Source organism: Empidonax traillii, unplaced genomic scaffold (genome assembly GCF_003031625.1).
Source record: "Empidonax traillii isolate 1590-97213 ecotype Southwest subspecies unplaced genomic scaffold, ASM303162v1 scaffold122:size1458747, whole genome shotgun sequence".
NCBI classification, from domain to species: domain Eukaryota; kingdom Metazoa; phylum Chordata; class Aves; order Passeriformes; family Tyrannidae; genus Empidonax; species Empidonax traillii.
Window position 1 is genome coordinate 466415 of NW_020955315.1, and position 23180 is coordinate 489594.

Genomic DNA, 23180 nt, shown 5'->3' on the forward strand with positions numbered 1-23180 from the left:
TTAACCTCTGAAAGGAGTTTGTGACCTTGGGACCCTCCTGCGCACTTGCAACGTGCTGTTAGAACATTGCTCTGCCTGGAAACACTTCCTTTAATGCTGAGATTTAATGAAGTGCACAGGTTTTTACAGGGAACACACAAAATACAAGAACCCTGCATGTGGTCACTTAATGAACAAGAGCAAGAGCATATCAATTAGAATCATAAATCAATACTAAATTAACATTAAAAGATGCCACAAGAGTTTCCCTAGAGGAGAGGCTCATTACAGTAAACATGATTATGAATGCTCTTCCCTATTACTTTCACTGTGGGACAGAGAAGAGGCACTAAGGAAATGAGGAGGGATTTGACCATTAAATTCCTATTTGTTTAAGCCAGCAAAAGCTTAAGTATCCCACCAAGCCAAAGAACAGTGTAGCACAGTTCCAGCTCCTGCCTTCGTCAGAAATTGCTGTTCACTCTGAAACACTTTGACTCTGAAAGGAAATCGGAGAGCAGTAACCTTTTGACAAGACGAGAGGCAGAACCACAGCTCACGCAGTCACTTTCACTGCTTTGTTGCAAAGCTTCGAACGACGGATCAATGTTGGCCCCTCGATGCCAATCAGAGCCGACTGGTGCTTGCAGAGTGGGCACTGGCTCAGTAACTCACTTGCTAGCAGTGTTAACTCTTCAAAATGGATTCTTCACCATCCTGAGAATTCCCTCTGAGAGCTAAAAACCCCATCAATCTCCTCACAGGATGCTATCCTGTACAAACCATCCCAAAATCACCTTATGCACAGCTTGCTTTCTTCCTGCAATTGAAAGCATTAGAAAGCAGAGATATTGACATACACATCTGTCACTTCCTTAATTACAGGTATCTGCTGTCAAACCTCACAGATGATGTTTTAGCAATAAAACAAAGGCACTGAATTCTTTACTGACTCTTTTTCAGGTGTCTTTTTGGGACAGTCTGTCTTTCACCACTCAAAATATCTTCATGTGCAAGATTCCAATCTGGTCTGTCACCACTATTTAACATGCCTGGTGCAGCTTATAGAATTAGAAAACACCAATCCTCCCACAGCTACTGCTGGAAATTGCAGAGGAATAGAACATTTTTGTCTTTACTGCCATAAAGCCTTTCTTTCTTTCTTTCTTTCTTTCTTGATACAGAATAACAGTTGCTCCACTGGAGTTCTTAGCTAGGTTTATTCAAGAGACTTTTCTCCTTTTCAGCTTTAGTATCAAAACCAGTTTCATTCTGTTCCCACCTTTTCTTCCCCTCAAATTTTTGCCTTTTTTAGATTACGTCCATGCCTAACCTGTTTAGACCCTCCAAAGACCAAGGCAAAAACCCGGCTGACAAAGAAACTGAGGTATTCAGAGTTCTGTTGCATCAGCACGTAAAGACTCCACGATTCCAAGCCCTCGCAGAGTGACTTCATTACCGCACAGAGGGGATGACAACCAAAGGCCCTGCTCTCTGGCCCACAGCTGGATGCCCAGCACTCTGAACAAGGTCACTGGACACACCAATTGCAGAAACAATCAATCAATCAATCAATCAATTAACCGCTCTACTACCCATTCTTGTGCTTAAAAAAACCACCAAAGAACAAAAGGCAACCTAAAAATCCTACTAGCCTCATACTAACTATTTTGAGCTACACCCACATATCAGTCTCTCTTTTATGCTGAAGAAAAAGGGGAAGTCCAAAGGTGCTGCCACTGCTACCCCCTGTGTCACTGTTTTGTGCACCAAGCACTCTAAAAATATACCTTTTCTAACCCACTGATCCTTATCAATCTTCTTTACTGGCATCCTATTAGGTCTTGCCACACTAATGGGTTAATCCAGTCTCAAGCTGCAAATCCCTAATATTGTTTTCACTTAGACAATCACTCCTACTCATGCACAACACTTATAATGAGTAAATGAAGGGGAACAGTTACATGATTATTTATTGCTTCTATTATTTTTTTTTAATATGCCAGACACCTTTTACATGGAGATCAAAACACTGAAAAACAAACTGAAGGAAATAAAGAGCAAACTGCATGCACACGTGTACTCTGTCTGATCCAAAACATCTTATCTACACATTCAGTCACGCGATGCAAGTACTTCCAATTGCCCACTCAGCTTAATTTCAAAAGAAAGAAACTTGTTCCAGCTGCAGTTTCTTAACCACCAGGGAAAGGCAGAGAGTTTAAGAGTCAAGCAGTTTGTGTAGGTGGGATATCCCTCAAGAGCTAGTAGTCCAAAAATAATGTATTGCTACAGGATGAATTTCGTTCCTGGTGTTACTGCTACTATTCTAAATATTTTGATCACTGTGTAGGCATTGCAAAGTTATTCCAAATACAATAAGCAGTAGTAATTTCCAACTATTGCCAGTGCTGGAATCAGAGTAACAGATGCCCAAACAATATTTACACAGCTAAGTCAACAGAAGATCCTGAACTTGTACAAAAGGCGCACAAAAAAGCACAGGCCTCACACGTTTCCATGTTGTGACAATAAAGAAAAAAATCCCTAAGTAACACTAAAAAGAAAAAAAAACCAAAACGCAGCTTTTAGCTTCTGTTAAAAGCTTTAACAAGCTTACGTGGAATCTCAGTTCCCCTCATTCACCACCTGCATTTCAAAATCCTGAAGAAATCCACAAACTAATTTCTAGCAGGATCTCCACGTTGCATGGCCATGGAGAGTGATAGAGTACAGTGACAGAGATAGTCACTGGTCAGTCTTGGGTTGTTTTCTCTCTTTCTAGAACGAAATATAAATTTCAGCCATGTTCAGCTGTATTCATTCTCCAGTATTATCTGTCTGACCCTTCTTAGTTTGCAGTCAGTTTGATACCCATTGCTATTCAGAGAAATAAACAAGGACATTGCTCCCCAGCCAATAAAAGCTTTGAGCTTCTTACTTGAATGCTTCTCTTCCTTAGCCTGTTCCAGTACTTTCTTTATAAGATTATGTGCATATGCCCCTATTTGAGCCAAAAAGAGCTATTGCAGGACAGACGTATGCTTATTCTGAATGTGTTCATGATCAGACTGTCTCACAACATACAGGTATTTTGGTGGCATTCTGAAGCCTTTATCTACTGCTCTCTTCTCTCATCTCTCTAAAGTTCACTCTTCCAGTCATATCCTTTGCAGTGCTAATCTGTTCTTGAGGTGCTGATATGTACACAAGTGCTTACAAAAAGATAAGCAAAATGGAAAATATTTGCAAGTAAAGGCATTGCCCACAGCATACAGAACATGCTCACTCTGGTATCAGAAGCCATCTTACTGCCTTAGTGCATCTTTTATCCAAAACACTCCCTATTTCATAGTTGAGTTAATGAGCCAGAGATGAATGATGTGCTGATACTGATCCAGGCTTCTGCAGAGACACCAAAACCAGTCTGCAAAGAGGCTCTGGACTTGCTTGTATGGAATGTCCCACACAGGTAAAGAATTATCATGAGACAATCCCAGTGGGCGTTTCTGCATTTCCATTTATTTTAAGACACTCAGTAATCTTGGGTCCAATCTACCTGCCATACGATCAGACATCCTGCTCAGTTATTTGGCATCAATAGGCAAGATATTCCCATACAGCTTCTATCATTTCCAAATGCCTTTTAACTGTCTTTTAATATTAATGCCTGATGTCTTTTCACTTGTTATCCAAAACAGATCTTTCTTCCCTTGCTCTAAAAATCAGAATTCTCTACGTTTCTCTATAATTGACATTCGCTATGGTTTTCAGATATACTGACTAAACGTTTTTTTTTAAAAAAGCCTGCATGCAAGACAGAGACAGCAAATTATTTCTCTCTCTCTCTCTTTTTAATTATTTTTTAATACAACCTAGACTTTACATGACTTTTCTCTCCAATTTTGCAAAAATAAAGCCCAACTAATAAGGCAGGTAGTATGGTGGTTGCAGAGGAGTGTGCACACCCAGGAGTGTGATTTTTGTATGAACTGTAAGTTGAAGGAGAAGATTTGAGTTTCTCTGAATACAAACATATCTAAGAGCAGCTTTGGAGGTACCACATTATCTACATGCTTGAGCAAATTATTTCTGGTAGCAGAAAAAAAACTTGTTCTGTGACCTCTCAGGGCTCTAAATTTTTAACAAGGATAACCCTCATGTCTTAAATTATGGAATTTGTAGAGCTGCCTGGCAACCTTACCAAGTCCAACTTTCAATCAACCAATGATTAATTGATGCTTAGCCCTTCTTATAGATGGCTTTGCAACTGGTTCTGCAGTTTTTGCTCTATGGTTTGTCCTTGTCAAGAGAAAAACATCTCTTGACCCTAAACAGTGAATTTATTAAATATTCTCATTTATCAATTGTAATAGGCAGCCTCGGTCACAATCTGAGAACAGAGTTCCTTGTTCTTGATAGCATTTCCTGTGAAAACAACAGTGGCACAAAACATTTTGAAATGAAAAGCTGAAAGAGTACATTTCTAAAATGGAAACACCCTTGGAATACGATTACATTTAAAAACAAATCTTAGCAGAATAACTAGGAAAAATAGGTTAAAGATGAATGGATTTAGATTCTAAAGTTTTACTTCTCGTTATATTCTACAACGCATAAAGTCCCCCCCATTTGCAAGCTTCTGGCTTCACTAACACTAAATTTTAACAGATTTGAAGTATACAATCATCTGTTCTCAAAATAATGGTGCCCATTTGAATGCAAATTGTTAAAAGTCAGAACTTCTGGCTTTCGCATATTCATAAAAAGAGAGCAGAGTGTACTGAAGAAAGAGAACAGGAAAGAAAACCAAGCAATAAACACCCAGAATATGTTTATGCTTCAACAATCACTAATAAGTTTACCGAAAGAGCATTTTAGAGACAGCAAAAACTAATCTGCATAATTTATCTATGGGTATTTTTTGTGTTCAGTCCCATTAATTATGTAATATTCTGTGATTTGAAGTCACCTGGAAGGGACTATACCTGCTCTTCCCTGGAATTTTCTAGGCTACTAGAAGAAGACAACCAAAAAACGGGTGCTATAGCAGTAGTAATCCCTCCCTAAATCTCTGAAGTGCATCAGTGCGCAGATTAGTCAGCTTCAATGTCATTTATTAACAAACATTCATTTAAAAGCATTGATAGCACATGGATTTCTGTGTTCCTGATTGAACACTGCTCTTGGCATTCTCCTCAGTCTTAACAGAGCTTCTTTCACCTCTAAGATTATTCTTGCCACGTTAAATAAAAAATTTCGTATTTTAAATTTTAAAGGACAAGTACTATTGCAGCCTGCTTTGAGGCTCATAAGAACTTTGCAGTTTCCCTTTGTTCCAAGCACAGGAAAACTCTCACCCCTCAGCCTGCCCCAAACACCCGTAAAAAGCATTGCTGCCTAAAAGCAAGTATTGACTGCTTAATCCCGAATTTCTATTGATATCCAGGGATGCAAAAGAAGCAAAGGCATACATTTCACCCTAACGCCACACACAGAGCCAGCTTTTCCAGGATCTGGAGAAGTGCTCCTTAGGCACAACAAACCAAACCACTGTAAAGTGCTGAGCACTCTTTGGCCAGCTCAGGAGTCCTTTCCAAGCTGCTTGTTCCAGATGTGACTCAATGCACGGATATTTTATCACTGCAAAGTCCTAACTTCTAGCATTGGGGTGGCCATAAATGATTTTTACCATGCCATAAAGCCAGAAATCACCCAGATGGCAATGACATTCCTCTGCTTACAGTAGGCTAGGGGCACAGATACAGCTATTTGAAGAAGAAGCTGAAGCAGTACAAACTCTCTGATTGAAAGACTTGGGATTAATTGAAAGTGTCCCTATATTTTCCTTTCCTCAGCCTCTTTATTCCCTGGGGTTTTTTTGCTAGAACTTTTTTTCTGGAGAAATTACGACCCTTTGTTTTCCTGGTTGGCAATTTAAAGTTGGCTTATGGTGCTCTTACTAGGATAGTGCAGGTTTATGGGCAAAGTTCCTCACTGGCAGCCAAGACACCTGGTTTGTAAAGATGAACTGTCCATCTGTTTTGTATCTGCTCATCACTCCATCTCCCCAGGCTTTTGGCCTGGTCCTTACCCTCTAGTCCTTAACAAGACTAGAATAACTGCAGAAAAGCAGTGTCTCCCATTTAATGTTTGTTGATGTGGCTGAAACAACAGGGTTCTAATGCCACCTTTGAATGGTATGTGAAAAGAGAAAGAAAATCTGTGGATTTATGCCACAGCATGCAAATCCCTAGAGTGCTCATGGAGATAAAGTCTGCTTCCACCTACTATTCCTTATTAAATACTGATCTCATGAGGAATGATACCTGGCTCTTTGATAGGTTCATCTTTTAACAAAGAAATATCAGAAATTTGGATGAGATCACGTCAACGAGGACAGCATTTTAGCCCTTCTTAAGAACTATTTGCCTGCATCTTAAAGATGACTGAGAATCTGAGATGATTTCGTAACTCACTGGATGACTTTGAGCAAACTGGAAACAAAATTAGGACCTGATTGTTTTCTAAAGATTTAAACATTTTTTAAAAGATTTTTTTTTTTTCCCTAAAGTGGGAAGCTGTGGATAGGGATGTTTTTTTTCTGAACACTCCTGCATAATTTATTAGGATAAACTCAAGCTCCTAATTCTGACCTTTAAACGCTGCTATAGTTTTCAGGTCAGGCAAAGATGTCTGATGAAAAAGATCTTCTTAAGCCATTTGACAAATAAAGCACTGCTTGAGCTTTCAACTTGCCTGGCTTTTGGACTGTAATCCCTCAGTTCAAAGAATCCTTCATCGCTAAGCAGCAAAGGTGCTAGCTTTGACCTCACAGTTTCAGAGGCTAAATATTTTTTTAAAACATTACTGAAACATATCCTTATATCAACACAAATAAAGCACAAACTTCACATGTATAACTATCTCACGTCCTCATATACAATTAATAGATTTTCAAGAAAAGACCATCGTACTCTTCTAATACAACTCTATACTCCGAAAAATCTCGTTCAGTGTTTTCTGCATCAGTGTCCTAAATTTTGCCTGAATATAAGACAGCTTAAAAACAATACCCAGTTTAATCTGAAGAGTTCAAGCAAAGAATTCCTCTCAACTCTACATTAAGCTACATCAATGGCTAATTACCTTCATAAGTACCCCATTTCTAATCCAATATGGAACACAGCGAAGTATATATGAATTTCTCACTCTAATAATCCTCTTAGGGACCCATTTTTCCATGAGTGGAAGGTTATTCAGGAAACAAGACTGAAGATCTCATTTTACAGATGGGCTTTGCTAGGTGTTGCCAGGCTGGTGTTTTTTTCCTTGGTGGTTTTTGTTTGTTTGGTTGGTTGGTTGGTTGGTAGATAGGCTTTTTTGGTTTTGTTTTGTTCAGTTTTTGGTTTTTTATTATCTTGAAAACGGAGACACTGATTCTCAGGTAAGTCAAACGTGGTGTAAATTATAAATAGCCAAGTGAAGTATCCAGTGCACTACTAACCCTCGCTAGTTGCTGAAATGCACTCATGAAGCCATCCAAGCATACAGACAAACTCCACTACGAGTTATCTTTCCACCTTTCACGTAAGCTACTGTATGACTACTTTCTCCTCATGGAAGTTACAAAGTTACACTAGCTTAGTCTTCCTATTCAGAAGTTAAACTTACTGTTAAAATTTCAACCTTTGAGTTCATCTCATATATGTTTAACATGTAGCAAATGCTACCATTTTCCATTTTCACTTCTGCTCTTATATTTTATGGAGTTCACAGAAAAAACCTGGAAGGGTAGTGAAAGTGATGTTCTCAGTGGCTGTAGGCAAGCCGACTTGTGTCATATAGAAAGTCTGAAATACTGAAATACTAAACAGAACCCTAGAAAGACAGTATTTGTCATGACAGGATTATCCCTCCTTCTTAAAGAGCTCACTGCCCCCCTCTTTAACCTGACGCTCTTAACACTGCAAAATCTGAGCAGAGGATGGATGTGACATCTCTCTGGAAAACAGCATCCAAGACACAAGTATTAACGATTGTTTGTAAAGGTGCCGATACGATGACAGTTTTCAATGCATTTTCATCTTCATATACCCCAAAGCCAGTGACACCCAGGGGCACTGATGCCTTAAGATTTAATCAGAAAGTCTTGAGAAAGAAGTTGCTGCAGTGTGGTACAGATAAGCCTAACTCTGAAGGGGATAACAATGTTTCATAGTGCTTCAAGAAAATACACAATAGGATAGGCAAGGCAGACAGAATGAGGCAGAGCAAAAAAAACCCATAAAGATTAGTAACTCACCTTTAACTCTGATTAGCTGCAAATGTTCAGCAATCAAGAACAATTTTGCAATAATCCTTATTTTTAAGTTGGAACTGATGTGAACAAATAAACCTCACACAGGTGGAAATAAGGAAAATAACCTTCCTGGGCTGTAGAGTCAGAGAGAGATAAGCGACAGGATTCTCTCCTTTTTCAGTCTTGCCTTTTTCCTGACCCCAACACTGATAGCTCCCAAGGATAAACCTCTCTAAGGGAAAGTTATCCTGCCCTTTTGGTTACTCTTCCTATCCCTCCTGCTCTACAAGGCATCTGTTTTAACATGGTTTGTCCTTGTTAGTACTTATGAAGGTTTTCCTGGATTGGTTTGTTTTTAAACAAAAACAACTGCAATTCAGATTTGTTGAGCTAGTTTTTACAGAAATGTATGGGAAAACCAACCAAAGGTCATAAAAATGACACCACAAGCACAGATGAAGACACAAAACATCTTATATATGGTAATCCCATCACCCTAAGTCTCATTGCTAAGCCAGGCTGTGCAGCGCGACAGAGAGGAAGGTGAGAACTTCCTTTGCTTGATGGGAATAGATGAACCAACTGAGCATAGAAGCAAGTTAAAACATCAGTGTAAAAAACAGGAAACAGATGGAGGCAGGGGAGGAGGGTCTTGAATCAACCTTTACTGCTTTTCATTCAACAGCAAAGGCCAACTTAATGAGAAGCAAGTTAAAGGACTGTTCGCACGGAATAAGCCTCCTGTAGAGCATCTTGCCTGGCTTCAGCCCCGGCACTTTTAGAACTAACTGAAGAGAGTCCAATAAGGGCAATAAGAAAAGATGACCAATAGAAAGACCAAACAAGCTGGGCACATTTTAGCCCAAAGCAGAGTAAGCTGGATGTAGGGTCAGGGGGGCAGATACAAGCTCTCACTTGAAGATTTTTAAGAAACAGCCAACTTAGTTATGCACCAGGAATGGAAGAGATAGCTTTGTCTTCACCTTAAAGCAGAGGGAAAGTAGGATGGAACTCTTGAGGTAATTTCTAGCTCTATATTTTTCTAGGATTTGGAAATGGACCCTTCAAAATAGCAACAGCTGTTTCACTGCCAATCGAAGCCAACCGCTAGGGTTGGTTGTTGCCTCCCTGGACCTGGATAAGACACAATAAGACACATCACCAAGAAATTTCCCACCCTGATATGGCCTACTGATTATTATCTGCTACCGGCTTTTCAAGTGGACACCAATGAAATCCTGACAAGAAGGCTGTGGAAATGTAAGAGGGACCTCAGGGTATTGGGACAACTAGTCAATGGATCTGCAGTACCAGTTGTGCTCTTTTCTGTCCTGCCAGTTGCAGGGAATGCTGGGGTAAGAAACAGCAAAATTATGCAGATGAAGATTTGGGTTCAAGACTGGTGTTAGCAGCAGTAATTTGGGTTTTTTGATCATGTGTCAGTTTATATGACACTGAGCCTGCAGGAAACAAACAGGGTCCACCTGCCTCGAAAGGGTAAGAGGATCTTAGCTCAGGGGTTAGCAGGGCTCGTTGAGAGAGCTTTAAATTAGATTTGAAGGGGGATGGAGACATAGCCAGGCTTGACAGAGATAAGGTGTGACAGAGATAAGTGATGACTCAAGTACCACAAGGACGTTTAAGAAGGAATACCTCAATCAGGCACAAGCATCCAAAGATGTAACCCCAGGACAGGACTTCGGGGTGTCCCTTTGCACTCCTGCTGGGATATTGACACAATCAAATACCTCTGTAAATGCCTGAACACCAACACAGGCAGTATGAGGAACCCATTCTGTGATTCTGTAATATGAACTTATCTCCAAAGGAAGACACTTGTGCAACACTCCCCTATTGCAAGCTGTTCCTTTCCCACAATGTTATCATCTATTCCCATTCCAAAGGGTTCTTCGTACACTTTAGTATCATTGAGAATCAAGCTGAAAATATCAATCAAATTCTTTATTTATATCTAAAATTCAAGGACTATAGCTTTTTAGGGCTTGATAAAACACAATTAGAATAAAGTAGAGTTTTAAACAGAAGGTTAAGAAAGCATTAAAAAATGATTAGCATGTCAGGAGAGTCTGAGCAGACAGCTCTTTAATAACACTGGACAGGGAGTTTAAAGGAAAATACTTCAGAGAAGTAAATGGATATTCTTTCCAGCAGAATGATTTCTTTAAGGAAAAAAAAATCCAAATTAGGCAGGTCTTTTGTTTTTTGTTTCAGAAGAACCAGTCTGAAGGTAAAATATACCTACCCGAAGCAATTAAGATGAGAACAAAGAGGAAAAGAATACTCCAAGGGCCAAGTAGGTAAGACTGAAAGAACTACTCAGTCAAGGTATAATAATCCATTTTCCCCTGAATTATATTTATTTAATACAAACACAAAGGTGTGCAGAAGAGATGAATGGGTTACAGGGGAAGGTAAAGTGAAAGCTCTAAAATGTTGTTCTTTGGAGAGCATCACCACTATCAAAGAGAACTGTTTGCTGCAAGTCAGTCTTGAATTCAAACAGGCCCCTGTTGAGTCGTGCATGGCTCTGTGAGCGACTACTAGAAAAGGAGAAATAGAAGGTTACAGAAGAAATATTCTACGACAGTAGTGCTTGCCAGACTCTAGTCTCTGTTTTAGCAGTAGTAGAACTCCAGCCAGACTTTTCACAGGTGACAAAGAAAGAAATTTTTTAGATAATTTTTACTTTTAGACTGGAGTCTTCCTCCCCAGCTCTGGGCTTTACTCTGAAGGAGAGGAGGAAACCAAGCTTCCCCTGGTCTCTGTCATACACTTGTCATGGCATGAAAAGCAAACTCCGTGTCAGATTTTGCTGTATGAACAAAACTGTTCATAAATTTGTAGGTTCTACCAAATGCCTGTCTCATTCCTTTGCCCCAAGAGTCAGTTCTATCAATTTATTTGCTTTTATGAAACTACTTATTTATGAATTCTTGCTCAAAACAACTGAAAATCCTAAAGGCAAGCACAAAGAACCCTTAGTAAGTTAAGTTTACACAGCATTACACGGTTCCACTACAAAAAATAAGAAAGCACTTGAATGCAGTATTTTGCATCACAACACCAGCTCAACAATTCTGGGGCACAAACTGTGATATTTTACAATTTTAAATGCCATTGCAGAAAACCAGAATATATTCTTTCAGTCATATTTCCTCACCTCGTATATACATTCATAGATAACCTCTGCACTTTCCTTTGGTCACTTATCATGCCTTGATGCTAATTGAGAAATAATTCAAAAAGAAGACTTCCTATTTTATTACCCATCTCACTTGACAAAGGAAGCACATTTCCTCTAAGGCCTCACGGGAAAAATTATGAGGACACACTTTGTTTCAGCTCATGATGACAGGCATCAGATGTTCCTCTAGGCAACCTTTGCTAGGGGCACAGCAATTTCAGCAATTTTTTTCAGAGGCCTAACTCTGATGGATGCATAAAATAAGACAGACTGAGAGCAGATCTCTCAAGAGAAAAAAAGACCAGTGGGCTTACAGGGAAAACGGTATTTCAGGTTACCTGTGTTTTTAAAAATTGTGGCTGGGAATAAAAATTAAAGATATTGTGGAGAAAATATTATACTCTCTGCCACAGTTTATTGGAGTACCACGCACTGAGCAGGCAAGTACTTCAGTAACTGAACAGATCCTATTCCTCCATATTTTACTTTCACTGAGAAGATGACTTCAATGACTTCAAGTGTATTGCTAACATACCTTTCCTGGCTCCCTTCTGTGATGTGGTAGAGACGATTGGCACCTCCATCAGCACAAGCTCTCAGGGCAGCTGCAAGTGAAGAAGGAGAACATCAGTGCATTTGCATTATAAAAAAAAACAAACCCACAACCAGCTACCTCATTACTGACAATGTTGTATAAACTCAATTGTTCATGGCTGCATGGGGAATAAACTTGAGATCTCATATGGCTTTTAGCTTCCTACACATGACTGCTTCCTGTTTCTCTAAACAGGAATTTGAACTGTTTTTATCAGACTAGGGCCACTCTTCATCTGTCTATGCCACTGTACTTGCAAAGAGCTTATTTCTATCTATCCTAACCTACTGCCCAACCAGCTTAAACTACATGAGGGGCAAGTATTCAAAACCTGAAAGGACCCATCCTCTGTCTATGGACACGTACTTGTCACAAAGTGGGAACTTGCACTGGAAACCCAACTACCTCCTCACCCAGGCAGAAAGTTCCCAAAGGTGGCTCTATAACCACCTGCACAACAACTGGGGCAAAAAAACCCACCGTAACCAAGAGTTAATCATGACAATACCCTTTTCCTCTTTTTTTTCCCTCCACGCTACGGCACAAAAATGGTTACTCTGTTACAGTTTCTATATTGTTCCACAGACTGTTTGAATCATCTGATATAAAGTAGGTAGGTTAGTCCTGGCTTTAGAATCTTGAACTATCCTGACACAAAACCACAATAATTTTCAGTGCTTCCACCTAACTTAGGGACCTCAAAGGGCGTGTGCCACTAATTCCAGTTGATTTAAGCACGCACAGACATGGTTTTCTCTTATGATCCCTTTGTTTATAGAGACTTAAGACAGAGAAAAGAGGCAAGTATAACACTATTATTACAAAATCAAACATAAATTGGTATATTTTATTCATAAGCATCCCCATTAATCTTCATTTAACTAACACGCAGCTCTTTAGAGATTTTAAAAATCTGATAAGCTATTAGGGATTAAAAATGACCATCTTTTCTAAGCAGTCTTTATCAGTTTTGCTCTGAGATGCACAAGCCAGATAACTGCAGCGCACAAGATAAAAGGAGCTGTCGCTTCCACAGTAGAGCAGAGTGCTCCTTTCAGGCAAGGAGAGACTGACTGCTAGTCCTGAGAGGGCTGAAAGTCACAGGGCTGGGATGGGGGGAGCAGCTGGGGGAGGAAAAATGGAAAAAGAGGAGAGACAAAGAAAAGGAACAGCCTGTCAAAGTCTTGGGGGAAAAGGTACAAACAATCACATCAGGTACTTCTTGCTGCTGAGAATCCAATTTTCAGCTAAAGCCACTTTCCTTTGGTGTTTATTTCTCAGTCAGAGCCACCTCTCAGCAGTGTTACAAACCTATTATCTTTCCTTTTGGTGTACATTAGGTGGGCAATCCAACCCTCCCCCTAGCTTAGCCATCAACTTAGCCAGCCTATACAAACAGGAACGGCAAAGTTCTCCTCTATATCTGCTCTCAAGTCCTTCTTTCTTATGTGGCTGCTGAACTCCAAAAACACAGAGAATGTTCTGTATGGGTATATCCACCATGCATTATCATGTGACCTTGGCTGAGGCATTTTGGAAAAAAAAAAAAAAGGAAGGAAACGGGGCAGCACAGAACCTACCAGTTCACCACAGGGAGCTCACACAGAATATATTAATGGCCCATTGCAAGAAAAGTCTGTAATACCTGTCCTTGAATTAGCTATCCTGTCCATCAGCTTAGTTAGCCGATAGAAGGCATCTAAGCAAGGCCTGGGACCTAGGCAATTACAGAATCTCTTCCCTCCCCGTGAGCTACAAAAGCAATTAATCAGTTGAGACACTCTTTATAACCAAAACTGTAAGAGGCCTGCAGAAAAATTATTTTCTAACTTCAGGTACATAAGCTGCCTAAAAGATGCTTCCTGGGCCATGGACAGTCCCAGCCTTTTCCTTCTGAGAACAGTGCATTTTACATTTATTATCCCACATTTAAAAAAAAAAAAAAACAACTGGCTTACAACTTCTGAAGAAAAAAAAAAGAAAAAAGATGGGATGAGATACAGAAAAAGATATTAAAGAGTCTATTATATGTCTCAATTACTTTAAGACAGCCAGACTGTCTTTAACTATTGCAAATTCTCTCAATGGCCTAAGATCTTTTCATCTGATCTTACTATTTTAAAACAACATGCCAAAAAAACCCAAAGCATTATAAAACAAACCAGTCTTCAATCAGTCTGGCACACGTAGAACTACTGAAATTCTCCCCAAAACATGAAGGCACCCAAGTAACAGGTCTGTGACACTTGTATGTAGTTCACATGGATATGTGGCTACAATTTGATATCTCAAATCAAGAGTTGCCTTATGCAATTTAAAGCTGCCCCCCTTCCCCCCCGTATATACTTTCTTATTTATAAGAAAAAAACAAAATTAAACTTCTGCAGCACTGTATAGTTATTTAGAGAAACTATTTATGAGGTGCTTATCCTTTACCAGCAAGTTAATAACTTACACTGGAATCAACCAAAGCCCCAGGTGCATTAAGGAACTAGCAGGTAATTAACAGATTGGCTGGAGGCCAGTAAATCACAATATTTCCACAGCTATTAATAAAGCTTTGTTTTATAAAAGGTAATGATTTATATTAGCTGGAAGAACTTGTATCATTATTATCTGAAAGCATTTAAGGAGATGGCAATTCTGAGCTTAAAGTCTGGATGGAGATTCTCTATGAAAAGATAACAGGAACTGATTTTACACAGTGCTTTTTATATTAGAGGTAAAATTGCTTAAGAAACAACTACGTGGCCAAGGTGCACCACAGAAACCGTGTAGGCAAATCTAGCAGTCTCCAGGCACTTTGCAACAGCTCATACGAAAACTCATTAATTATTTCAGCAGAAGCTGAAGGACCTGAACAAGATCTGGGCTTTGTTTTGCTTGGCTTGGAATCCTGAAAACAGAGATACCTTCTTCCAATATGTTTACAATTAAATAGATGGGAAAAAAAAAAAAAAAAAAAAAAGAAAGAAAAAGTAGAAAGTGACACAGAGGGATGAGGTGGTAATGTTCACACATGGATCAAAATCATGTTTTCTTCCAGGGAGACCAAAGTGGATGGTGGGGCTTGTAGAGCGAAATGGTCAGTCAGAACACAGAGGGTCTTGCACTTACCTTCTCTTCTGGCTCAAAGGTTACCATCCCATTATTGGAGACCCCTCAAATTTGCCAGGTGCCATTGAAGTACTCTCTAGCTTTTGTGATGTCAGAAAGAACTAAGTCACCAAAGACATTGTCTAAAGGCTTTTAGTTAACCCTGCCTGCGTGAGCTGAGACACACTAAGGAATCATCGTCAGAGCTCACTGAGCTCTGATGGGTCGGGAGGGCCAACACCCCCAGAAAAGACATTATGATACACACCTGGGAGCAATAGCTTTCCTAATCAGCACAATTAGAAGCAGAGGAAGCCCATGCTCTTAGACACCCAGCTCAGCTGGAGAGTCCCGAGGCACTGCTTCGTGCTTTTGTTATTAGAAGAGATGATGCTGAGAGGACAAGGGTGCAAGTGCACTGCAGCCCAGGCTCAGCATGTGAATCTGCACTCCTTGGCATTACCACAAAGTACCACCTTTCCAATCTGAATATTCTGTGTTAAACTCTACTCCTCAGAAATAGCTCCATCTGCCAAAGTACCCCGCTTTCTACCTGTCAAATTCGTCTCTGATGTAACTCCTGTGTCATTCAGTGAACTAGGGCATGGAGACATAACTGAAAAATCAAGTTTCATTGTACAGAAGGGAGACCTCAATGCCACTGCCAATAACTACTTCCCAAGTTAATGGGAGTAGCATATGTTAAGTCCAGTAGCGTCTGAAATTACGGCAAGAGTAAATAGCCCTCATCTCTACCTATGCCAAAGAAAAGCTACATCAACAGCTCGTGATATCTAAGTTTCTCACAGGCAACGTGGATGAAGAAACCTAAGTTTTTCTGAGCAATGCCCTTCATTTTAAATGGTGCCTCTTCTGCTAGGAACCAGTGAACTATTTCCCTTCAGTGGCTGATGCTGAAGCACCAATTTTAGGACTAATTATTACTTGTTACAAAAATTATCATAATGCAACAAAAATAATGGAAACAATTATATTTATATTTACCCCTTTGGCAAATACTTCCTGTCCCTGTGAGACAGGATATGAACAACATATCAAACACAAAAAAAGAAGGTCTTGGCTCTAAGCTAACTAGTCCTGATGCATTTTCCAGAAAAGGAGCAAGCATATTACCATATTCAACAGCCCTGCAAATTCAGGCAGGGGAAAAGAGTCCACAGAACACATGCAACTCTAGCAGACTAAGTAAGATGAGGGTATAAAAAGGGAATACATTTATACACTATAGCAATACCTGAGGAAGAAAAGCATAACCTTATTAGTCCTATTATCATTCCTATTCTATTATTCCTTGCAATTAGCATTTAAAATATTTTTCTTTTTTTTTTTCAAACAGATTTTGAAATCAACCCACTTTTTTTGCCTAAATTCAAATTTATGACACCTCTCCTTAAAACTGCCTTAGTATATCCCCACTGTTCCTTTTCTAATTTTACATAACTTCTTCTAGGTATGCAATCTGTTTCCTTTATTCCTTTATTGATTCAGTAGCCTGGTAACCATAATTAACCTGCCAGCATAATCTACGCATAAGAGAATTCTGCTTAATCAATGACTTGGAGTGCTGGTAGTAATACATACATGATATATTTGGGAGGTATGCAGAAAACTGCTTGGTTTGCTTGATACGTTGGGCCAACACATTTTTGTCCCAGCATTACTTAAATAAATAGTGGTTACCGACAACAAAATGCATAATCTATATCTATGCACTTTCTTGTTTTCTCCTTTGTCCTGTAGAAACTGCAAAAATAAATTTAGCAAACCCATGGCTTTATACAGCTGCAGATTGCTAGCTAGGTGATCTAACTGCATCTCAAACTACTCCCTCCCATCCATGTATTTCCACCTGTGTTATCAGGACTGTATGGAACTGCTGTTACATATCAAGTACAGCACACTGCAGACATCCCTCTTCTGGTCAGCTGCAGCTCTAACCAGAAAACAGCGAATCACCCACCAGTCCATAATAGTTTTCTGCTTTGCAGTTGGACACTGGCCTTGCAAAGAGGCTTTTTAACTGTTTAGATAGATCTATTCTTATGTTGCAAACGAGTGGTTTGGTTGCTTGAAGAAACACGGTCACAGGGATTGGTGAAGGCAGGGTTTAACATGAATTTGTGAAAATATGACTTCAGAGAGTTCAATGGCAAGGTTCACTCCATTACTTACTACACAGATTAAAGCATCCAAAGAGGGAAGGTCAAATAAGAAGCAATTTAAAATAATTTATGCGGAATCCAGGAGCGCAAAAGGGGGTAAGGGTGCAAAGAATACAGATGCAAAGACAAGGGCGCAAAAGGGTTTAAGAGTACTTAATGATTGACTACTTTAACATTTATAAAGCAATTCAATAGGGTTCACTACAATTATAACAATGACATAACTATAGATGTGAGATAGTAACGTTCATACCGCAATCAATTCATACACACAGAGGTAAAATGATGTGTACACCTGCTTCTATTTGTGTAAAGGGTATCTATCAAAAATTCCCCTTGAGTTCAGTGAAATGCTCACATCAAACCCCTTTGTGCTTCCCAACAGGCAAGAGCTGCACCTCGAGAAGTGTGGAGGTGGGGCTGGGGTGTCAGCCTAGGCCTCACTGTAAGCAACGATCCTTCAAATATCGCAAACTCGAGACTGGCCAGCTCTGAGGTGTCCCACTCAGAGTGAGGGGCTGGCACAGCCCACTGTGGTCCAGGAGCACTCAAAGGGCTTCACTTAGGACCGGTGCTTATAGGGTCACAAGGTGATTGACTTTGGTCATCAGTAGGTTCCCATCCTGGCAACAACCCAAGTAGGTAACTAGTGGGCTTGTTTCCCGAAGTGCAGTAATAATGGTGCCGTTACACTTGCGTTACGATTCAGGCAAAGGGTTTAGCAAAGCTACAAAATGTAATTGCTTATCCTTTGTTTCCCACCTTCGTTGGGCAGCTGATGCTTCTGGTTGTTCCCACCTTTACCATGCAAGAGTTCCTGGTATGATCAGGGAGTACTTCACAGCCCAGTCGGTCAAGGGACACTTAATAGCTCAGCTGGTTTGGTTAAATCTTATCAAGAATTTATTAGGTCACAGAGCAGGCCTGAGGATGGTAGAGTGGGATGCACCACCACACCTGAACTTGGCTAAAACTGAAAAGGTGCAGCTCACGTCACTGTGATTTTAAATTTACAGCAGTGCACGGGGCTTTAAATAAGCACAGTGAAGAATGTCACCCACTCTGAGGATATTCTGTGGTTCCATATGAAATTAAAGAGATATACAGGTGCTTTCCAATCTGCTGCTACAGGTGCATATCCATGCTGCTATAATCAGCAATAGCAAGAGGAGTCAGCCTTCTGTAATACTACTCAGCACTTCCTAGGATTGAGCCCATTCTTAGGAATTTCACCCAAGATTCCTCTTTTTTCGCTCTTTTTTTTTTTTTGCCATTGGCAATTCAAAATTTTTCACGCATACTTCCAGCCCAGAACAAGTTTCAGTTTTACAGATCCTGCAAAGAAAACAATGGTCGCTATTCTTAAATTGTCTGCGCACCCAAGAAAGATACAGCAGCTACAGATGTCTCATACCTGAACTTCTAAACCATCTGCATCACACAAAGAACAGGGATACCCAGTAGTCTTGAAGTAACTGCATCATCAACACTGGAGCTGGCAGTCTGCTTCCATATGGACTGGACTATAGATCTCAGATAGAAAACGACTGCACTTCTACTAAGGTAATTATATGTTTCCTATAAAGCTTCTTTAATCACTCTGCTTTGAGCTGTAAATGTCATAGAGATCTCAGCCAAGCAGAGGCAGAATTCATTAAGCAATTAAATATGAGAAGACAAGGAAGAAACCAAGGTGAGAATGAATTAGAAACACTATTCTTTTTTCAGTGCATTGATTTAATATTGAGCCAAAGCCACACGGATAACGACGTCTCTCTAAAAGCTTCACTCAGAAATGAAACACGGGGAAAACTAAACAATTTCTCCCACAGACAAAAACCACCACTGAATTTTAGCCAACAACTGCTACACGGTCACCAAAACAAAATCTTACTTTAAAAGAAAATTTTAAAAACATTCGTATCTCAACGCTCACTTTGGGAAAAAAAATAATAAAAAGAACAGATCAACCCTTTAAAAATCATATTCTTAAGTACCAAAAAACATGATTGAAAGCAAAAAACACGGAGTATCAGTAAATACAGTAGTAGTAATACGCTGTCAGAGACAGAGGCAGGAGAGCAACTGTGATTTCACCAGACTGAGTTTCTGGACTGTCATCAGGAGCACTTCCATGCAGAGTTCATTACAATGATTCATACTCAAGGCTGCTGGGTTTGGAGTAATCTCTTCTCAGGTGTTAGATTTAATATTCCTACAAGTCTCACTTAGGATATGATTTTCTCTTCTCTTTCCCGTCATTCCTCTCCCATTCTGTCAAACCTGGGAGCTCTGGTACTCACCGTGTTGCCTTAAACCCGTCGCAGTAACAGGTTACACAGGTGGAGCAGCCCCGTGTTGTGTCACAGAGAAAACCAGGAGGAGAGAGCTCAGATGTAAACCAAAGCACGTGCTGTCATCATTTCAGCTAAAATCTAAGTGACCTTATCATGACAAGGCCACGTGGCTTGATGCCACGAGGGGGGAGAAGCAGGAAGAAGTTTATTATTTTCATTTTCTCCTTTTTTTTTTTTTTCTTTTCATTTGAAAAATGAAAGCTAAGGCAATAATGTAACATCTAATCAGCTTTTCTTTTTGACCTGAGCATACATCTATTACTACTAGGTAACAGTAAAAAAAACACTTTTTTTTTCTTTATTTCCTAATTTCCATTGCTGCAGCATTGATTTCTGACTGAAGGAAAATAAACAGCTACAAACATGATGGAATAACCCAACTGCCTGCAATTTTTAATTGCTGGTCAGCATTGTTATCAGACAAACTTCAATAACAAGCTGACTCTATTCCTATACAGAAAAAAAGATGACTAAAAAACCAACCACCTTTATTAGCTGTAAAACATTCATATTTGCACAAAGGATCAGATAGTAAAGAGGGGGGAAAAAAAAGCTTTTCTTTTGATCTGGGACTGCATCAGCAATGACAGCATGCATGATATCACTGGTCCCCATCCCAGAATGTGCAGGACACTGGACAAGCAGGGAGGCAGTATTTGGAAAAGGGTGGTCAGCTGTGCTAAATCAGCAAAGAAGGAGAAACAATCTCCTGCTACAGTCCTCACCATAGCCAGAGTCAGTGCTACTGTCTCTTTTGCTTCCACTCAACAATATGTATTAATAATTTAAGCCAACCTGCAAGTGTAAAGTAATGAGCATGATACGTTCATATTCATGTCTATGATTAAATATTTTCAGCTAATGCCTTTATATTTCAAATTTTGTTTGCATAAATTGGATTTGCAGTAGCCGGCAACTCATCAGAAAATTATTCATGCACTTATTTTAAATTGCACAAAATACATTAATTCTCTCGCTACTAAAACACACACTGTACCTTAGCAGCCAAGAAGAGATTTCCACACAACCATTTTATATCACAGTCTAACAAAATCTTTTGTGCGCCAAGGAAATTTCAGAACCCATACAAGTCAGAAACTCCAGTTTTTAAAAAGACAACTAGAATACTGCAATGCATAAATTTCTAAATGAATCAAGCACGCTTTGACGCTTCCTTGAGAAAATATTTAAAACATTCAAAAGAATAATCTTGGTCTAAAAGCTGTTTGGAAATAAGTATCAAAAAGAGGGACAAACAAGAAACCAGAGGAGGAACCTGAATTCAATATATTGATAGTACAATGTATGGCTTCTCTTAGGAGAAGAAGAGTTTTAGCTACCTGCATCAAGATTAATCTTGATCCAACATCTTCCTACACAAAATAAATCTAAAATTGAAATAATATTCTTGTTAGGGACTTTCTTTTAGCTAGATTTTCCAATGGTCAAGAAATAAGGTCACCTAGTATAAGCTGGCATACTGATATAAAAATCAAATGTATGGTATAATTTTCTCAAATAAGTTTCTTTCATTAATATTTGATAAAATGGTAGAAAAACCAAAAATAGGATATTTTCAATTCTTAAAATAATATAGAATATGTGAGTTAACATTTTCAAAAGAAATAATCACACCAACAATAATTTTTGGAAAGTTTTTTTGTTATCTCGATGAAATGATATGTCAAATCACCACAAGACACAAATAAAGCATATTTGGACAGGCAGAATCAGCTACAAACCAGATTAGAAACTGTAATTCTGAGTGCAGAATGGGATTTCTCATCTCAATTCTCTTACATAATGCAAATGTAAAATCAATACTTGTCATCCATGAAAAAAAATCAACATCTACACACAGTCCAGTTACGAATGAAGATGGTATAGCAGTAGTTTCCCAATTCATAAAAGTGACGAAGAAACAAGTGCATTGATTTCAAAACCTCTCTTTGTTACGGCTATAAAAGAACTTCAAGAGGAAGTTTCCAAGTAAAAATATTTGTGGGAGGCAATCTAGAGTTTACTGTACAAATCCAAGTGTATGTTCTCAAGGGGAATAAACTTCTGTGTGACAACTCTCCTCATAGCAAGGCTGCAAACAGGTAATTAATTTATAGATCTTTGCATTAAGTAGAAGCAGCTCTTGTCCTCTACCTCTGAAACAGCACTATGGCAGATCCCTAAGGCTTCATAAAGCCAGAGAGGTTTAGAGTAGATGGAAAAGTAGAGGCTCAGTGGGAACTCCAGCCCCCTAATTTGAGGCTGTTCAATGTTTTAGGAAAACCTGCAAGCTTCTGGACTATTCAGAAACTATTCTTAGGAGCCAATTCTAATTTCCAGTCTAAGTCCATGTCACATTTCCACTTACAAAGATATCAGTACACTGCATGGGATTTTTATCAAAATGCTGCAGAATTACTGCTCCAGGCCTTCAGTTTCCACGTGTTACAAAGATAAATAGCCCTAAAAGTAAAAATTAAAGAACTTTTCCCTCTCATTTTGGCCCATATTTTCCATTTTGAAGACGAGGCATTAGATTTTAGCATATATGGAAGTCTGAAGTTCAGAAGTGAATTCATGGAAACCACGTACAAATTCTTTGGTGTTTTTTGTTGTTGTTGTTGTTTTTTAAATTACCTCCTATCTAACTGTATTATATCCCCTTTCAAATAATGCTAATATGGAAGCATTTTGCCATCCCTTGAGCATAAGCCAAACCATTTAATCTCTATTGACCAAAAATATTGGCCTCTTCTTTGGGACCATTTCCCCGTTGTAGATGAAACGTGCATTCAATAAATAAAGCCTTAGATTTAGCACACTTGAGCTTATTCTGAAAGTGTGCTTTAAGAACACATTCCCTGTGAAGCAAGGAAAACCCCAAGACACAGTCTTGTTCATTTGGTAATACAATACATATCTGTTGCTCTTTGTTCTTAAAATGGTTCAAGGAAAAAAAACAAACAAACAAAACCAAAGAACTGCAAATCTTAATATAATGAGTGTTCCATTGTAATGTTGCTAGTAAATTGGAAATTATCACCCTGTTAAAATTTCCATAGAAACATGGTTTATAAGGCTGGGAGAAAAAAAAATGTCCTTAGTATAGCTAATATATCCATTTTTAAATCAGCCAAGTGTCGGCCAAAAAGAATATCAATATTCTATTTAATTTACAAGCTCTGTCCATACTAAATAGTTCATTATCAAGAACAGAAAATATTAGAAGACAGGATGTTGAAATGTGATCTGAATCACTGCACAAATCCCATGCTACCCTATCTGCCAGATGTGCTGGAGACTTCAGATTAGTACACAGCATTTTGACTTAAAGTAGTGTGTTCCTGCACTTGGCCTTGTTCAAATCAGTATTGCTAGCAAAGAGCTAGTAAAATGATTAAAAAAACGTTTTACCTGTTTAATCTGGATTTCATCTTTCATGAGCCCTTGGTGCCTACAGTAT

General features: G+C 39.1%; 1 protein-coding gene across 1 annotated transcript in view; it reads right to left on the bottom strand.

The window, feature by feature from the left end:
• The window catches only part of TPK1 (thiamin pyrophosphokinase 1), a 223895-nt gene that overhangs the window by 157315 nt on the left and 43400 nt on the right, over positions 1–23180 (bottom strand). Inside the window, exon 2 of the mRNA XM_027883260.1 lies at positions 12022–12091. Within this exon, the coding sequence (XP_027739061.1) occupies positions 12022–12091 (70 nt within the window). The remainder of the gene's footprint in view (positions 1–12021; positions 12092–23180) is intronic.